Here is a 13532-nt window from a genome sequence, read left to right as displayed (position 1 = left end):
TACACATCTAGACATATGGTTAGATAGTTCTTTATTTTTCTCTAACCATACTGACAAATTACAATCTAAAGTACTTTTAGATTGCTAATTTTAGATTTATATTAGTCATTTTAGATTACTTTGCAAAGATATGCTTTTTATACAGAAAATGTTCTTTTACTCATTCCACCACAATTACTCTGGTTCAAGTGACTGATTATGGTGATGCAGTTTATAGACTGTCTTGTAAAGGTGCCCTTAAGAAGGTTGATGTTCTCTACCAATCATTCATATTGTGCTGCAATATTTACTGGTCTGGCCAAAGTTTTTATTCTGTGGATCATGTCATTTTAATTAATAGACTGAGCAGCACAGGATTCCTCGATCATTCTTTTAGCATGGTTCACAAATTACCATTCATTACGCTCACAAAATGTCAAGCTAGGAAAAATTGTCTCTCATGCCCATCTGGTTACAAGCATCAATATTGGGTCCCAGTTTGTTCTCGATTTATACTCTGGAGATCAAAATTAGAGAACAATTTATGAATACATTATTTCTGAAAAAATCAAGTGATCTTCATTGGTCAACATTTGAAGGATTTTTGTTAGGGGTATACCATGCCACTAGAACAGTGCTTTACAAAATAACCAAGGTATTTCAACATAAAACACAATGATCAAAATTAGAGTACAACAATGTACTACAGAGAAAGATTACAACTAAATTTTCTGAAGGTTACAACATTTACCAATCAGTAGGAAGTGTACAGGCCATTGCTTTGAATGACTTCAGCACATCTGTGGCCACAGGACATCACTAGTCTCTCACACTGCTCTGGTGTGTTTTTGGTCCACTCTTCTTGCAGTCTCTTCCACAGTTCGGTGACTGTTGTGGGTTTCTTGGCCATAACTTTGTCACCAAGGATTTTCCAGAGGTTTTCCCTTGGGGTTAGATCAGGACTCTGGGCTGGCCATTTCATTTGTTCAATGTTTTCAGTTTCCAGGAACTGCTTTACCTGTTTTGCTGTGTGACAGGGGGCATTGTCCTGCATGCAAATTGCTGGCTGATTGAGTGATGAATACAAGGAAGGAACCATGTGTTGTTGAAGAAGGTTCTGATACACACTTACATTCACTCTGCCATGTAGCTGTATGAGAGGTCCAACTCCTGTTGCCGAAAACATTCCCCAAACCATGACACTTCCTCCTCCACCTTTCACTGACTTCTTTACACACTTTGGGTTCAGTCTTTCCCGTTTGTCAATAAACATATTGTTTCCCATCAGAGTCAAATAAATTAAAGTTGTTTTCATCACTAAAGTGAACTCTGAACCACTTCTCTGTCCACACAACATGCTCCACAGCAAAGGTTAGTCAAGCCTTTTGATTCTTTCTGCTAATGAGCGGTTTGGTCTGCAGAGTGGGCTTTCAGTCCAAATGCAATTAAACGTCGAGACACTGTGTGACGAGACAGATCCTTACCCTATACAGTGCTAAACCGGCGAGCAATTCCAGCTGCATTGTTGAACTGATTACCCATGGAGATTCTCCACATTATCCTGTCCTCTCTTGCATCTGTCTTTCATGGGCGGCCAGCCTTCTTGGGGGACTTGACTGAGTTTGTGATGTTGTAAAGATTCAATATTCTAGAAATCACAGACTTGAAACGACCGACTTCTCTTGCTATGGCTGATAGGGTCACCCCATTGGCCTTCATCTGGACAACCTGCTGCCAGAGGGTTTCAGTCACTTTGGAACGGCTCACCATCTTGCAAAGTCAGTGAAAACTGGAAAGTTAGGCTGCCAGTCAAATAGGGTTTGTCAGATGGTGAGCCGTTCCAAAGTGACTATAAGTAATTATAATTAAGGAAATTAGCACCAGGTGCCAAATTAACACCAATAACTTGCAGGTATCTGAAAGTTTGATTAATGTTATTTTTCAATTATCTCATTTAAGTTTTTTATACTATGCTTTAGAATATATACAACTCATGAAATAAGCTTAAAATACTGCTCTTTTACTCCTGTTAGGATAAATTCACATAGGACTACGCAGTGTCCTTGACATTTAGGAAATTGTGTGTTGTTCTCTAACTTTGATCTTCAGTGTATTAATGATATTCCCCTTACTGCAATGCCTTCATTCAATTATATGCTGATGATACTGTCCTGTATGCCACTGGCCCTTTGCATGAATCTGTGATGTCAATGCTCCATGATGGCTTCCTCCAGATTCCAAATGCATTTGCCGGTCCTAAATCATCACTAAACCTCTCACAGACTTTAATCATGGGGTGTGGTTGGTTCAAGTGAGGAAGCCATCCTGGAACAGGTAATGGCATATAACTGTTGAAATTGTAGTGTAGAGTGATAGCCAGGTGGATGTAAAGGCTGAGAAGAGTGAGATTTATTAGGGAGAAATGCAAAATTAGGGTCAGTAAGTCCAGAGTCAAAGGTCTGTGAACAAATCCAGAATACATAACAGCAAAAAACCCTGAGAAATAAACAAACAGAAACACAAACCAATGAAACATGACAGAGGCTAGAACCTAGATGCTTAGTACAATGACCAACAAAACACTGAGGAAAATGTAAGCTATATATACACAGAAAAACGAGAATGAAACTAGGAACAGCTGAAACTAATACATGACAGAAAAAAACAAACGAGGGGGCTGAACAAAAAGACAAAACAAAGATTTGCCTGGAAAGAAACAGTATGGAAGTCAAGCAGAACCACAGCACAGGGTAGTTAAGCAGACAGAGACGCCAGGGAAGAACCAACCACGACAGAAATTTTGAGACTGGTGTCCAAAAACACGAAGTGGCACATTTTAGCTAATTGATTCTGTCTCAAAATGCTGAAGTCAGGCAAGTCTTCCTAGCCAGGTCTTGAAAGGACAGTTCAAATGCCTGATTTGCCACATTGCAGGCATCAGGTTAGCTTGGAGCTTCACACAGCCCACACTTATGATGTTACAAGAATCACAAGGAAATCTAATTGTACATTCTTAACATTTTTATGTATATAAATTATTTATCCAGTGCCATTAAAAAGACTGAGCTTCAGGATTCAGATTTCATTGTATTACATTGTCCATTTAAAAAAGTATTGTTTGTATTGATGTTTTCCAGCAAATCTACAGAAATTGTGTACATTGTCAAAGCAAAAGAAAAATGCCAAAATATACAGAGAAAGAAAGAGATAGAGAGAGTATGCAGGGGTCATTTATGTAAAACATTAATTATGTAGGCTCTGTAGAGGTCAGGAGAGGTGGGACTCACAAGCATGCGCCCGGTCGTGTTCTGTGCGCAGATCATGACCCCAGCCCAATCTTTCACTGAGGTCGTCCAGTCAACTGTGAGCTCCACATTCTCCTCCCCCTTTCCCTCGCCTGGACAGTCAGTGGCCTCAGTGGGGTCACTGACATGCTGGGGTTCCTACACATACACACACAAAAACATACATATATTTAGAATATATATATAAACCTGTAATCAAGAAAATACATAAAACTTCAAATATTAAAAGCATTAAAAGTTAATATTTTCAGTCATTCTGACACAAACTCCAAGACCCCGGACTTAAGGTTTTTAGTTATTTTTGAGATGACTCCTTTATTGCATATCTTTTTAGTGTCAATAAAGACCATCTGATTTTCTCTGCCACCCTGGATGCTGGCTGTCATTTCCTGCTGAGTGCTTTGATTTTTTACTCGACAATCAAAACCAAAAATTAACGATCCTTAATTAACTATGTGTTACAAACACTCCTTCAGAGTGTGGACTTGTGTCAGATCTTTCCTTAAACTAGACAAATATGTTGGTTTTCCTGAGAAGAAACATAAACGCTGAGAAATAAACCCACAGAGCATGACACTTCATTTTAGCAGTCCAGTGAGTAGGTGAATTTGTTATAAGCACTAACAATAAAATTTAACTTCAACTGTTTATGTTTTTTATGTCTTTGTATTGTGCGTGTATATATAATACTGGCCCTTCACCTTTGACTCTTCTGAAGCCTTTGAAACATAGAATGGAACATAGGCATAATTTACACTGGGCAGAGTGGGGACATGTACCCACCATTTTCTGAAATGGCTCTGAAAATATTAGTGTTTCTTCTACAAACTGTCCTTGCTTCATTTATTAAAAATAATACTTGTATTATATGCTATAAGCACTAATATGCTTGTATAAGTTAAAAAAAAAAATTATTACGGTCCTAACAAAATAAACAGAACATAATTGTACTACAAATATATTTTAAACATAGAGCAGATACTTGAATTGTTCACATGAACAGGTTTGACCAACAAGGTCATAAAACCACTCATGATCCTCCTCCTTTCAGTCTGAGTGAATTCGTTTCAGTTAATGCACATTTTTGTGGATTTCATAAAGGGAGCACAAATTTGAAGTGCATCTGAATTGGCATTTTTCAAAGCAAAGTCATGCCCACTGGATGGAAGACATTGATAACCATTGATGATACCTTCCTTTTAAAGCACAATGTCTTGAGTTAAAGTCAGACAGGATTTGTTCTGAACTACCTCACCACTAATCCTATTTACACCCTACACACTCCAACTGAAAAGTATGATAAGCCTTTAAGACACCACTACCTCACAAGCTCTTCACACGGGCCATTGGGTAGGCACCTTCTTTCATCTGTATTTCACTGAATTAAGTCTACGACACCTCAAGAAGGCTAATCAGTGAGGTCCCATGCCAGTCCAAGCTAATGTTTAAGCTAACCACATACAAAACCTCTTTAATCGTCAATCCACTTTGGTGGATCTGTTTACTTCCAGAGTACACCACCATATCTGGCCCCATGTAGTTAAGGCAATACACTGTGTTCCCTGTAGTTTTCTATCTATGTCTACATACATTTTCCCTGTGAAGCTCCTGCTATGTGTCTTGTTTCCTCTTCCTGCTCACAAATAAAATTAGTAATCATTAATCTTCTCTCTGATGATGTGGCCTTAGTAAACACTTTCCACAAATCACCTATCCCAAGCCCTGCTCTTCTGATTTGCTCCTGCCTTACCACATCTCTATGTTCCAATGCTCTGTTAACTAATGGCACTGCAGATTTTATTTTCTCAATTTTTATGACTGCCACAACTGCTTTAATCACTGTGTCCTTAGACCCTAACAAGATCATATACAATATATTTGCATTAAAGGCTGTTTATTCTATTTGACACAAAGGATTGTTCTATAAATGTCTTGAAAGTTGTGTGAGGGACAAAACATATAACTTACTTCAAACAATGTGGCATAAAAATAGGAAATTATAGAACAGATGTCTTCTCTCAGGAATGCAGTGAGACAGGGGCTGCTGCTTAAGCCAGCCCCTATTTAACATTTACATTTAAAAAAAAATGAAAGATTTTTTGAAAAATTGAAAATTGAAAAAAGTGGAATAGGAAACTGGAATTAACTCTGCATTGGCATTCAGTAAAGGCTGAAATTCACTTCTTACTTGCATTCAATATAAAATTGGAATTAAATTCATACTGTCATTCAATACAAGATGCACGCATATAATTCATGGCATTCATTTCATATTGCTACTAAATCCAAAACTGGTAGTAGCATTAGAAGCTTGTTGAGGGCGATAGGTGCCCTTAGGAAGAGAGGACTTTCACAGAACACTGTGTTGCCTTGTTCTGGGTGGAAGCAGCCCAAAACCGAGAGGCTGAAAAGTTTGTCCATCTCAGTCATGAGGTCCAAGCTGTGTCTGGTCTCTGTAGCCCAAAGCCTAGGAGTGTCCCGTCTCAGGGAGGATTCGGCAAAGAGCCTCTATTTCCACACTCACCTGGGCCATCCCACACTCCATGGAGAGTGGTACAGGACAAAGTAACGCAGTGCTTATTCCTAGAAGGCTGTTTTCAACCCTGCGTGTTGGGTATAAGGATGCAGTGGCAAATCAGACAAATGAATTGCTCAGTGACAAATAATCTTGACTGTGTTTGGATTAAGATATGCACATCTATATGTAGCTGCTCGCTTTGGTTGTGACCTTACTCACAGCCCTGAAGAGGTACCAGTAATATAAGATTACAGTACCAGTAATATAAGATGAAGAAGATTCATATAAGCTCCATATTCATGGATCTCCTAGATCTTTCACAATTTTACACATCTTATTTTTTAGAAATTTAAGTGATTCTATAGAGATATAAGATTTTATACTACAGGTCTGTCTTAAAATTTTATTTTAAAACAAAAAATTGCAAAGAAGCATGTTCTTAAACAAAAAAAGTGACCTTATAAATCAGACCAACTGAGCTATAAACAAAACCACAAACTGCCTCATTTATACACAGGAAAATGCATATACATGCATTGATGTTTTTTTTTCTTTTTGTATTTCCCAGAACACCCCCCCCCAAAAAAAAAAAAATTTTTATAATTATATATATATATATATATATATATATATATATATATATATATATATATATATATATATATATCAAAGAACACCTGCAGAACAACTAGTGATCTTTGTAGTATTAATTTTAGTATTAATTTTCAGTGCTCCAGATCCTGAAAGCAACCAGATTAAAGGGGTAATGTGGAGTGATCATGAGGTGGACACATACGGTGAGAAGAGTGAGATTTATTAAGTGCAAATCCACAATCAAAGTCATTTGTCCAGGGTTAGTGAGCCAACACGTAGAGTCGAGGAATATATAATAAGCACACAATGACAAACAGGAACTATGAATAACACATGGAGGCTAGTAATCACAGTAGCTAGGATAAACATATGCTATAGCGAACAAGGCATGGATTACAATGACCAGCCAACACACAGGCAACAAGGCAGGGTTTACATACACAGGAAAATGAGGTGTACAATGTACAGTTCATACAAATGAGGTGAAAACCAAAGCAAGGACTGGAGCAAGAATGAAGAAAATTAATCAATGACAAGAGCAGAGAGGATACCCTGTTGGCCTTCTGGTCATGTGGTCACCAAACTCTCATGCCAATATGAATGCTGTCATACAATTTCATGGTGATCCAACAAATATGCTGCTTTGTTTATAGCTGCTGACAGAACAGATGTTTCATTTCAAGGCCACTGCAAAAGGCAAAAAGATGGTTTGTCTAATAACTGGTTTGTCTTAATGGTTTAACTAATAACTGGATAACTCTTTGATACCCTTTTGTCAATTTTGGAATTTTGGAGTTTTGGATATATTGCCATTGGAAGGGGGAAATTAGGGCATTACAGTGATGTCCAAAAGTCCAAGCTGAGCCAGCCATTTAATTGCACAGATGTGAAATGGGTTCTTAACCATGCATAACTGTTGCCAGGTATTGATTCCTGGTCCTTTAGTCTCTCAAGCGTGTTGAGAGAAAAATGTCCAACAAATGGCCTTCCAGGACAGCCAGATAATCAACTTCATACTGAAATGCACTTGCTGGTATCTGGAAACCTGTAGCCATTGGTCATTCTGGAGTATAATTCTGCAATAGAATTTTTGGGATTTACAGTTTGTACAATGCTGGGAAGAGACTGTAAAATACCCGTAATAAGCAATTGCAGTAATGTATGCTATAAATATACAACTTAGGACTGAAGGACATTTAATGAAGTACTAAGTGTTTTTTTTCTCATTCAAAAAACATAAATCCTGGAATGAGCAGAAGAAGAGCTGAAAAGGCAAATAAGTGTACAAACAGTAATAGAAACAGCAGCAGTAAAATTATGTGGTACCAGTCATGGTTTTATCAGTTGAAGCAACATCAATTTAGTTCTGAAATTATAAAATAGCAGTAAAAGCAGTAGTGGTAACACTTGCCTTTGCAATATTTTTAATGATGCTGTCAAAATTTGGCCAAAAATAATGTTTAATTATTCCTTCTTTTAAAAAGCACCTAGGTTCGAACCATTCGAATATGTTTCTTTCTTGCATCCATAAGAGTGTAAACCAATACAGCGAGAGACATGACTAGCTACTTGTATAGATATATTTATTTTAACATAAGCATGTCTTTCAAGTTTTCCTTCACATTAATTAGGAAATAATAATCAAACCATTGGGGGCTTGCAGTGCATGAAACTTCTGTCTTTAGTCTTCAATATCTAGCTGTTTAGTGATTGTAATGGGTCAGCACTTGTAAGAGTGAGAGAAGTGTGAATAAACAACCGTAAATGGGAAGTTGTCACACACACAATCACTCATGATAGAGTAACCACTGAGGCACTAGTTTGTTCATGTCACAAAGTGAAGTTGGATGTAAACAGGACAAACATGCTGGCCTAAAAACCATATCACAGACATGCAATATGAATATGAATGAATCATATCACTTTTTATGCATTGTTCTGTCTGTGCATTTACTGCACATCACTGACTCCCCTTTGTAACTTGAACCACCTAGTGACATGTAACAACGTTACAAATAACAACAATGGCTGAGAAGGAGGGAGAAATGTACAGTGCTGTCAGATTATTTGATGCCCAAAATAGAAAGTGGTATATAACAAAAAACTCTTATCTACACAGTTTGCAAAAGGGCAGCACAAACAAAGACTAGCAATGCAAACCTATTCAGATAGTAATATTGGTCATGCTAGTAATAATTTTACAAATGGCCAGACTTTGGTGCAATTTTCCTTCCTTCTTATAAAATACAAGTATTCCAACCTTTGGATATTAAATTTGATGTAGCACTGTAAACCATGTCACTGATGGACATGTTCTTGATTTTACCTTGAAAGTCACATTAACGTTTGTTGGATATTTGAGTAAGACTTTTTCACCTCACAATCTACTCATGTTACCATTAAATGTCAAAATAATTCAATCCTATGTAGAAGCCAAGAAAATGTGATGTGTGACATTAAAGCCATTAAAGAAACAGTGGTATATTTCCCAAATACTTCTGAAGATTGGCGCTTAGCTCTTCTCTAAGGGACAGTAACAGGGATAAAAAATATGGCATCAGAGTAGTTCAGTTGTTGTTCTGTACAAATGTGCTGTAATACTTTTAATGGTGTTAAAGATTTTCTTCTGTTTGCACTGCCACCCTGGATATTGCCTGTCTCATTGCCTGTGGAATAAATGATTTTTTTCTTTTTTTTTAAATGATGCATTACTTTCGTAAACAGTCAACATGAGACGCAGTGCAAACTGATTAGTGAATGAGAGGCAGTCATTTAATTTTGAAACTAACATGGCTTGCAAAGAAAGATAAGTGAGATCCACTGTATCTTGTTATCAGCAGTATCTTAAGTTTCTTAGTCAAGTAGAATTAGCAGGAAAGCTTCAGTCAACCAATTCTTAACTTTACAATCAGGCCATCGTCCGGTTCATGGTACATTTAGAGCTGTCCATGTATCAATGTACTCACAAGTGTTAAATAACAGGAAATAACAGATGCTGTAATGTACAGTTTAGTAAAGGATTTGGTCCCCATTGCCTCTGTGGAGAAAACAAAAATAATGGATCTGAATTATGACCTGCCCAGTCAAATATTTTGTAGAAGAAGTGCTGCCCAACTTTGTACAAGGTGAGACAGAAATTTCTGAATCAATTTAAAAATATAAGCTATTTTTCAACCATGTCCTATGTATGGATTAGTTGTACTATGCAACTGTACATGAACCTAATAGTTCATTCTGTTGATAACTGGAAGATGCAGGGCAGTGGTATCTTAGTGGTCAAGGTATGTGATTTGTAATTGAAAGGTTGTTGGTTCAAGCTCCACCACTGTTGCGCCCCTGAGCAAAGCTCTTAACCCTCAATTGTTTGAGTTGTACTCAGTCATAATTGTAAGTTGCTTTGGATAAAAAGTGTCAGATAAATGTAAATGAGTGCCTGTCTTTAAATAAGCTATGCTCCAGATATCATACAACAGAAACAACTGCACTGGCTCTTGGAGATGCACTTAAAGTGTGGAATCTTGAAAAAGCACAAGTTTGTATTACCACAGACAAAGCTGCTAATGTAACTAAAGCCACTAAATTTAACAAGTGGAGGAAACTAGTGTTTTGGTTACCAGCAGCATCTTGCAATCGGTAAGATGTATTTATGTTTGTTATGTTTATCTCATTTAAAGTCATTACACTGAAATGGGTAATTAAACTCAGTTTAATAGACAGTTTAAAGATATGACCTCTTTGAGTATTGTTTGAGTAAATTAGGTATAATTAGTGAAAAATATTGTTACATATTGAATATTGTAATCTGCTGCAAACATATTTGGGACATATCTCCAATCTCTAAGTCCTCAATCTTCACTGAACCAGAAGAGCTGTAAACTTAAAAACAGATGAGTTATTTGCCATTTAAAATTTGTGTGTGGGGGTGTTTGCGGTAGTCATATAAAGGTACTACATTTTTTAATATACTTACACACTTTTTTCAGTGACTATGCTATTAATTACATTAATTCATTAATTTATCAATTCCTAATGCTGGCTCAACATAATGATGTCTATGGACCCAGCCCTACTTTCTAATATCAATAAATAATACAGAACTGGCCCAACAAGAAGCACATAGTTCTGCTGTCAGATGACATTATCCCTGTAAAACAGAGCGTTGAGTTTACTGAACTGTTTTTAAGGACATGACCTATTATATCCAGTGTCTGTGGCCGCAGGCAATAAAAGTGCAGCGCATTTAACATGATCTAATTTCTGTAATGACACCTAAGCATAAGGTCAAGTATTTGACAGGATACTGATATCTTCAAAGGTACAGATTGCCTGGAGTAATCCGAGTTACTCTGCCTTTGTGCATGTTGGGCCCAAGACACCCAAATAACTAATTAAGTCAAAACACACACACACACACACCTGGCCACCTGTATTCTTAAAACATTACACTCACATAAATTTAACAATTCAAAGAAACAAAGACTGGAGATCAAAACAAACATATTTCTTATTTACTGCAACTTGAATACTTTGCTTTTCACTGTGCATTTACCACCAATATAACAACCCACCCAACAATAGTTAACTTTTTTACAGCAAAAAACGCCACCCTCGTGTATTGCATAGGAAAATTACACTGATTTTGTACACTGGAACCATGTATTTGTGAGAGAAAACAGGAAGAGATTGTTTCTCTCAGCATAATTTATATAGTGGTAAGAAGACAGACAGGAAAAATGAGACAGTGTTAAAGATAATAATAATAAACAGAAAGACAACGCAGTTCAAAATGAATAAATGGCTATTTGGACATTGGCCATTGGTTTTAACATTGACCACACTATAAATACTGTTAAGTGATGTTAAATCGTCTTGGGCCAGTTGTGGTTGGATTAGACTGAGCGGATATCTTTGGTTGAGAAATAGTGGGATATGGGGTAGTTATATTTGAGGGATTATTTATCTGCTGGGGTAGTTGTGGATGAAGGGTAACTGGCTGTGGAGTATTTGTGGTTGAGGGTTTATTTAGCTGTTGTGGTGGTTGTGGTTGAGGCACTGTGTCAGGTCATTTGGGCTGAGGAGTGGTATTGGCCGTGGGGATGTTTAGCTGTCCATGTAGCTCTGGTTGAGGGAGTAAGGGAGAGAAGAGGGCCAGTGTGTGTGTGCTCTGGCCTACTGTGACATCATGGAATCTTACCTTTATGAACATTCTGCAATTCATTCCTTATGGAAAACTATCAACTTTGTTGGCCCGCCACATGAAAACCAGAAGTCTGGTGTTGTCTATAAATAAATATGCATACTATTCCTTAATATGCTTCACATGTGGTTTGTTACAGTGGTCTGTTAAAATTTACAAGCAGAACTAGAAAAGTACATTTCTTGAAGCAAATGCAATTGATTACACAAGTGATTAAGTGATTCCCAGGTGGTAGCTATGGTACTGGTTCATGGCTTTGGTAATATAATAGTTCCTACACTTTTTATAAAGGTATTCTAGGTGGTCCCTGAACTTTTATAAAGTAGGTCAAGCCTTTGTCAAGCCAACACAGTAAGCTTTATTTATATAACATAACGTTTACTTTACCTTAGGAATACTAACAAAATCTGGGGTGGTGTTACAGATAACAGGCAGGATATGTATAAATGAAAGTCACTGGAGTCAGAGCTGGACCAATTAACTGACCCAGCCTGAACCTTTAAGCAGGACAAGTAGCAAAACTCATCAATGAACAGAGAGATACAGAAGAGTTTTAAATGAAGCAAAATTCATTAATAATCAGAAGTAATAAAAATACACAAAAAACACAAAAATAAGTGTTATCATATTGAAGTATAAGAATTATGGGTAGCATTGGCTAATATCAATTATACAACAGTTAGTTCCGACCTTACAGTATGATTGGTTGAATATTTATGTTATTCATTTTACAGTTTTGATGTGAAAAAAAACTTATCACTCCACTGATGCACTGCCAACAGCTAGCTTTATGCACCCAAACCTTAATTCTTTTGTACATATACAAAATGGGAAATTCCCTGCAAACTGAACAATTTCACACCCTAATGTTAGGAATCCCACTTAAATTAGCAGACTCCCATGTGTTGTTCACTCTGCAGGGAACTATTAGGGTGATTGGAATGCTCACTATGATTCACTAGAAAAAAAGACCAACATCAGTAAGGGTGCCTGATTGTATAAATCCAGATAAAACCACCTGGACATCAAGGATACACCTACTTCAAACAGGCAAATGCAAAATTTCTGTTATCCCACAGGGTTTAACTACAACCCTAAGCTAACACATTTTACTCTTATAAACAGAACACCTTGGTGAGTCTTCCTGGCTGGAGGTGTTTGATGAGGGTTGGAGACTGGTATATGGAGGGTTCATATTAAGTCTCTCTGTTCTGGTGATATACATTTTAGGGACAGTGACTTGGTAAGATACTAAATAAGATACTAAGAGGACTGCATCCAGAGCCAATGGGTGCCAGAGGCAATGGAACGTCTAAATAAGTAGTTGATAATTTATTGGCTCCATAGAATAAATGTTTCACTGGTTATAAACACGTGTTAGTTATCTTACCTGCTCCATGACGCATTCGCAGCAAACGGACCATATATATCTGAGAGTTCTCCCTAACAGTATGATGAAGAGACCTCCAAAGAAAGTGACCAAGGATGCGATAAGGAACGCCCACCACATCCGCTGTCCGCTCTCATCGCACGGAATATCTGGCGAGTAGAGTATGAGCATTTCCATTTTGCTTAATGTCCGACCCTTTTTTGTATTTTCTTTTGAGAACCGTCTCGGCAAGAATTCACCGGTATCGTGCCAAAAGTTGCCATCCTCGGATGGTTTCATGTCGGATCTTTCAGGCGACACACCAGCCCACCCAAAACGGTTATCCGTTTATGTTGCCTCTTCTCCGGTCGCGTGCTGAACCGCTTTCCCGAATCCCTTCGCGATAAATGAATAGATTGTAATCTATAACCTGTACTGATGACTTTCGCTAAGCAGTAAATCTTCGAAAACGACTTGATTTCTCTCCAAACACTTGAGCTAGAGCGCTAGCCTATTTTAAGCGTTATATATTCTTCATCAGCACAGATAAATCAACTTGTCAGACTTAAT

At 37.4% G+C, this 13532-nt stretch overlaps 1 protein-coding gene across 1 annotated transcript in view; it reads right to left on the bottom strand.

The window, feature by feature from the left end:
* LOC113576346 (calcium-activated potassium channel subunit alpha-1-like) overlaps nucleotides 1-13160 on the bottom strand; it is an 87052-nt gene extending 73892 nt beyond the window's left edge. The window contains exons 1-4 of the mRNA XM_035533370.1: nucleotides 12996-13160; nucleotides 9033-9039; nucleotides 3986-3993; nucleotides 3267-3422 (exon numbers count right to left, since the gene is read on the bottom strand). Coding sequence (XP_035389263.1) covers nucleotides 3267-3422; nucleotides 3986-3993; nucleotides 9033-9039; nucleotides 12996-13160 — 336 coding nt within the window. The remainder of the gene's footprint in view (nucleotides 1-3266; nucleotides 3423-3985; nucleotides 3994-9032; nucleotides 9040-12995) is intronic.
* Nucleotides 13161-13532: the final 372 nt, after the last annotated feature.

Source organism: Electrophorus electricus, chromosome 14 (genome assembly GCF_013358815.1).
Source record: "Electrophorus electricus isolate fEleEle1 chromosome 14, fEleEle1.pri, whole genome shotgun sequence".
NCBI lineage: Eukaryota > Metazoa > Chordata > Actinopteri > Gymnotiformes > Gymnotidae > Electrophorus > Electrophorus electricus.
Note: the sequence above shows the minus strand (reverse complement) of the source record. Positions and strands in the feature narration are given on the sequence as shown.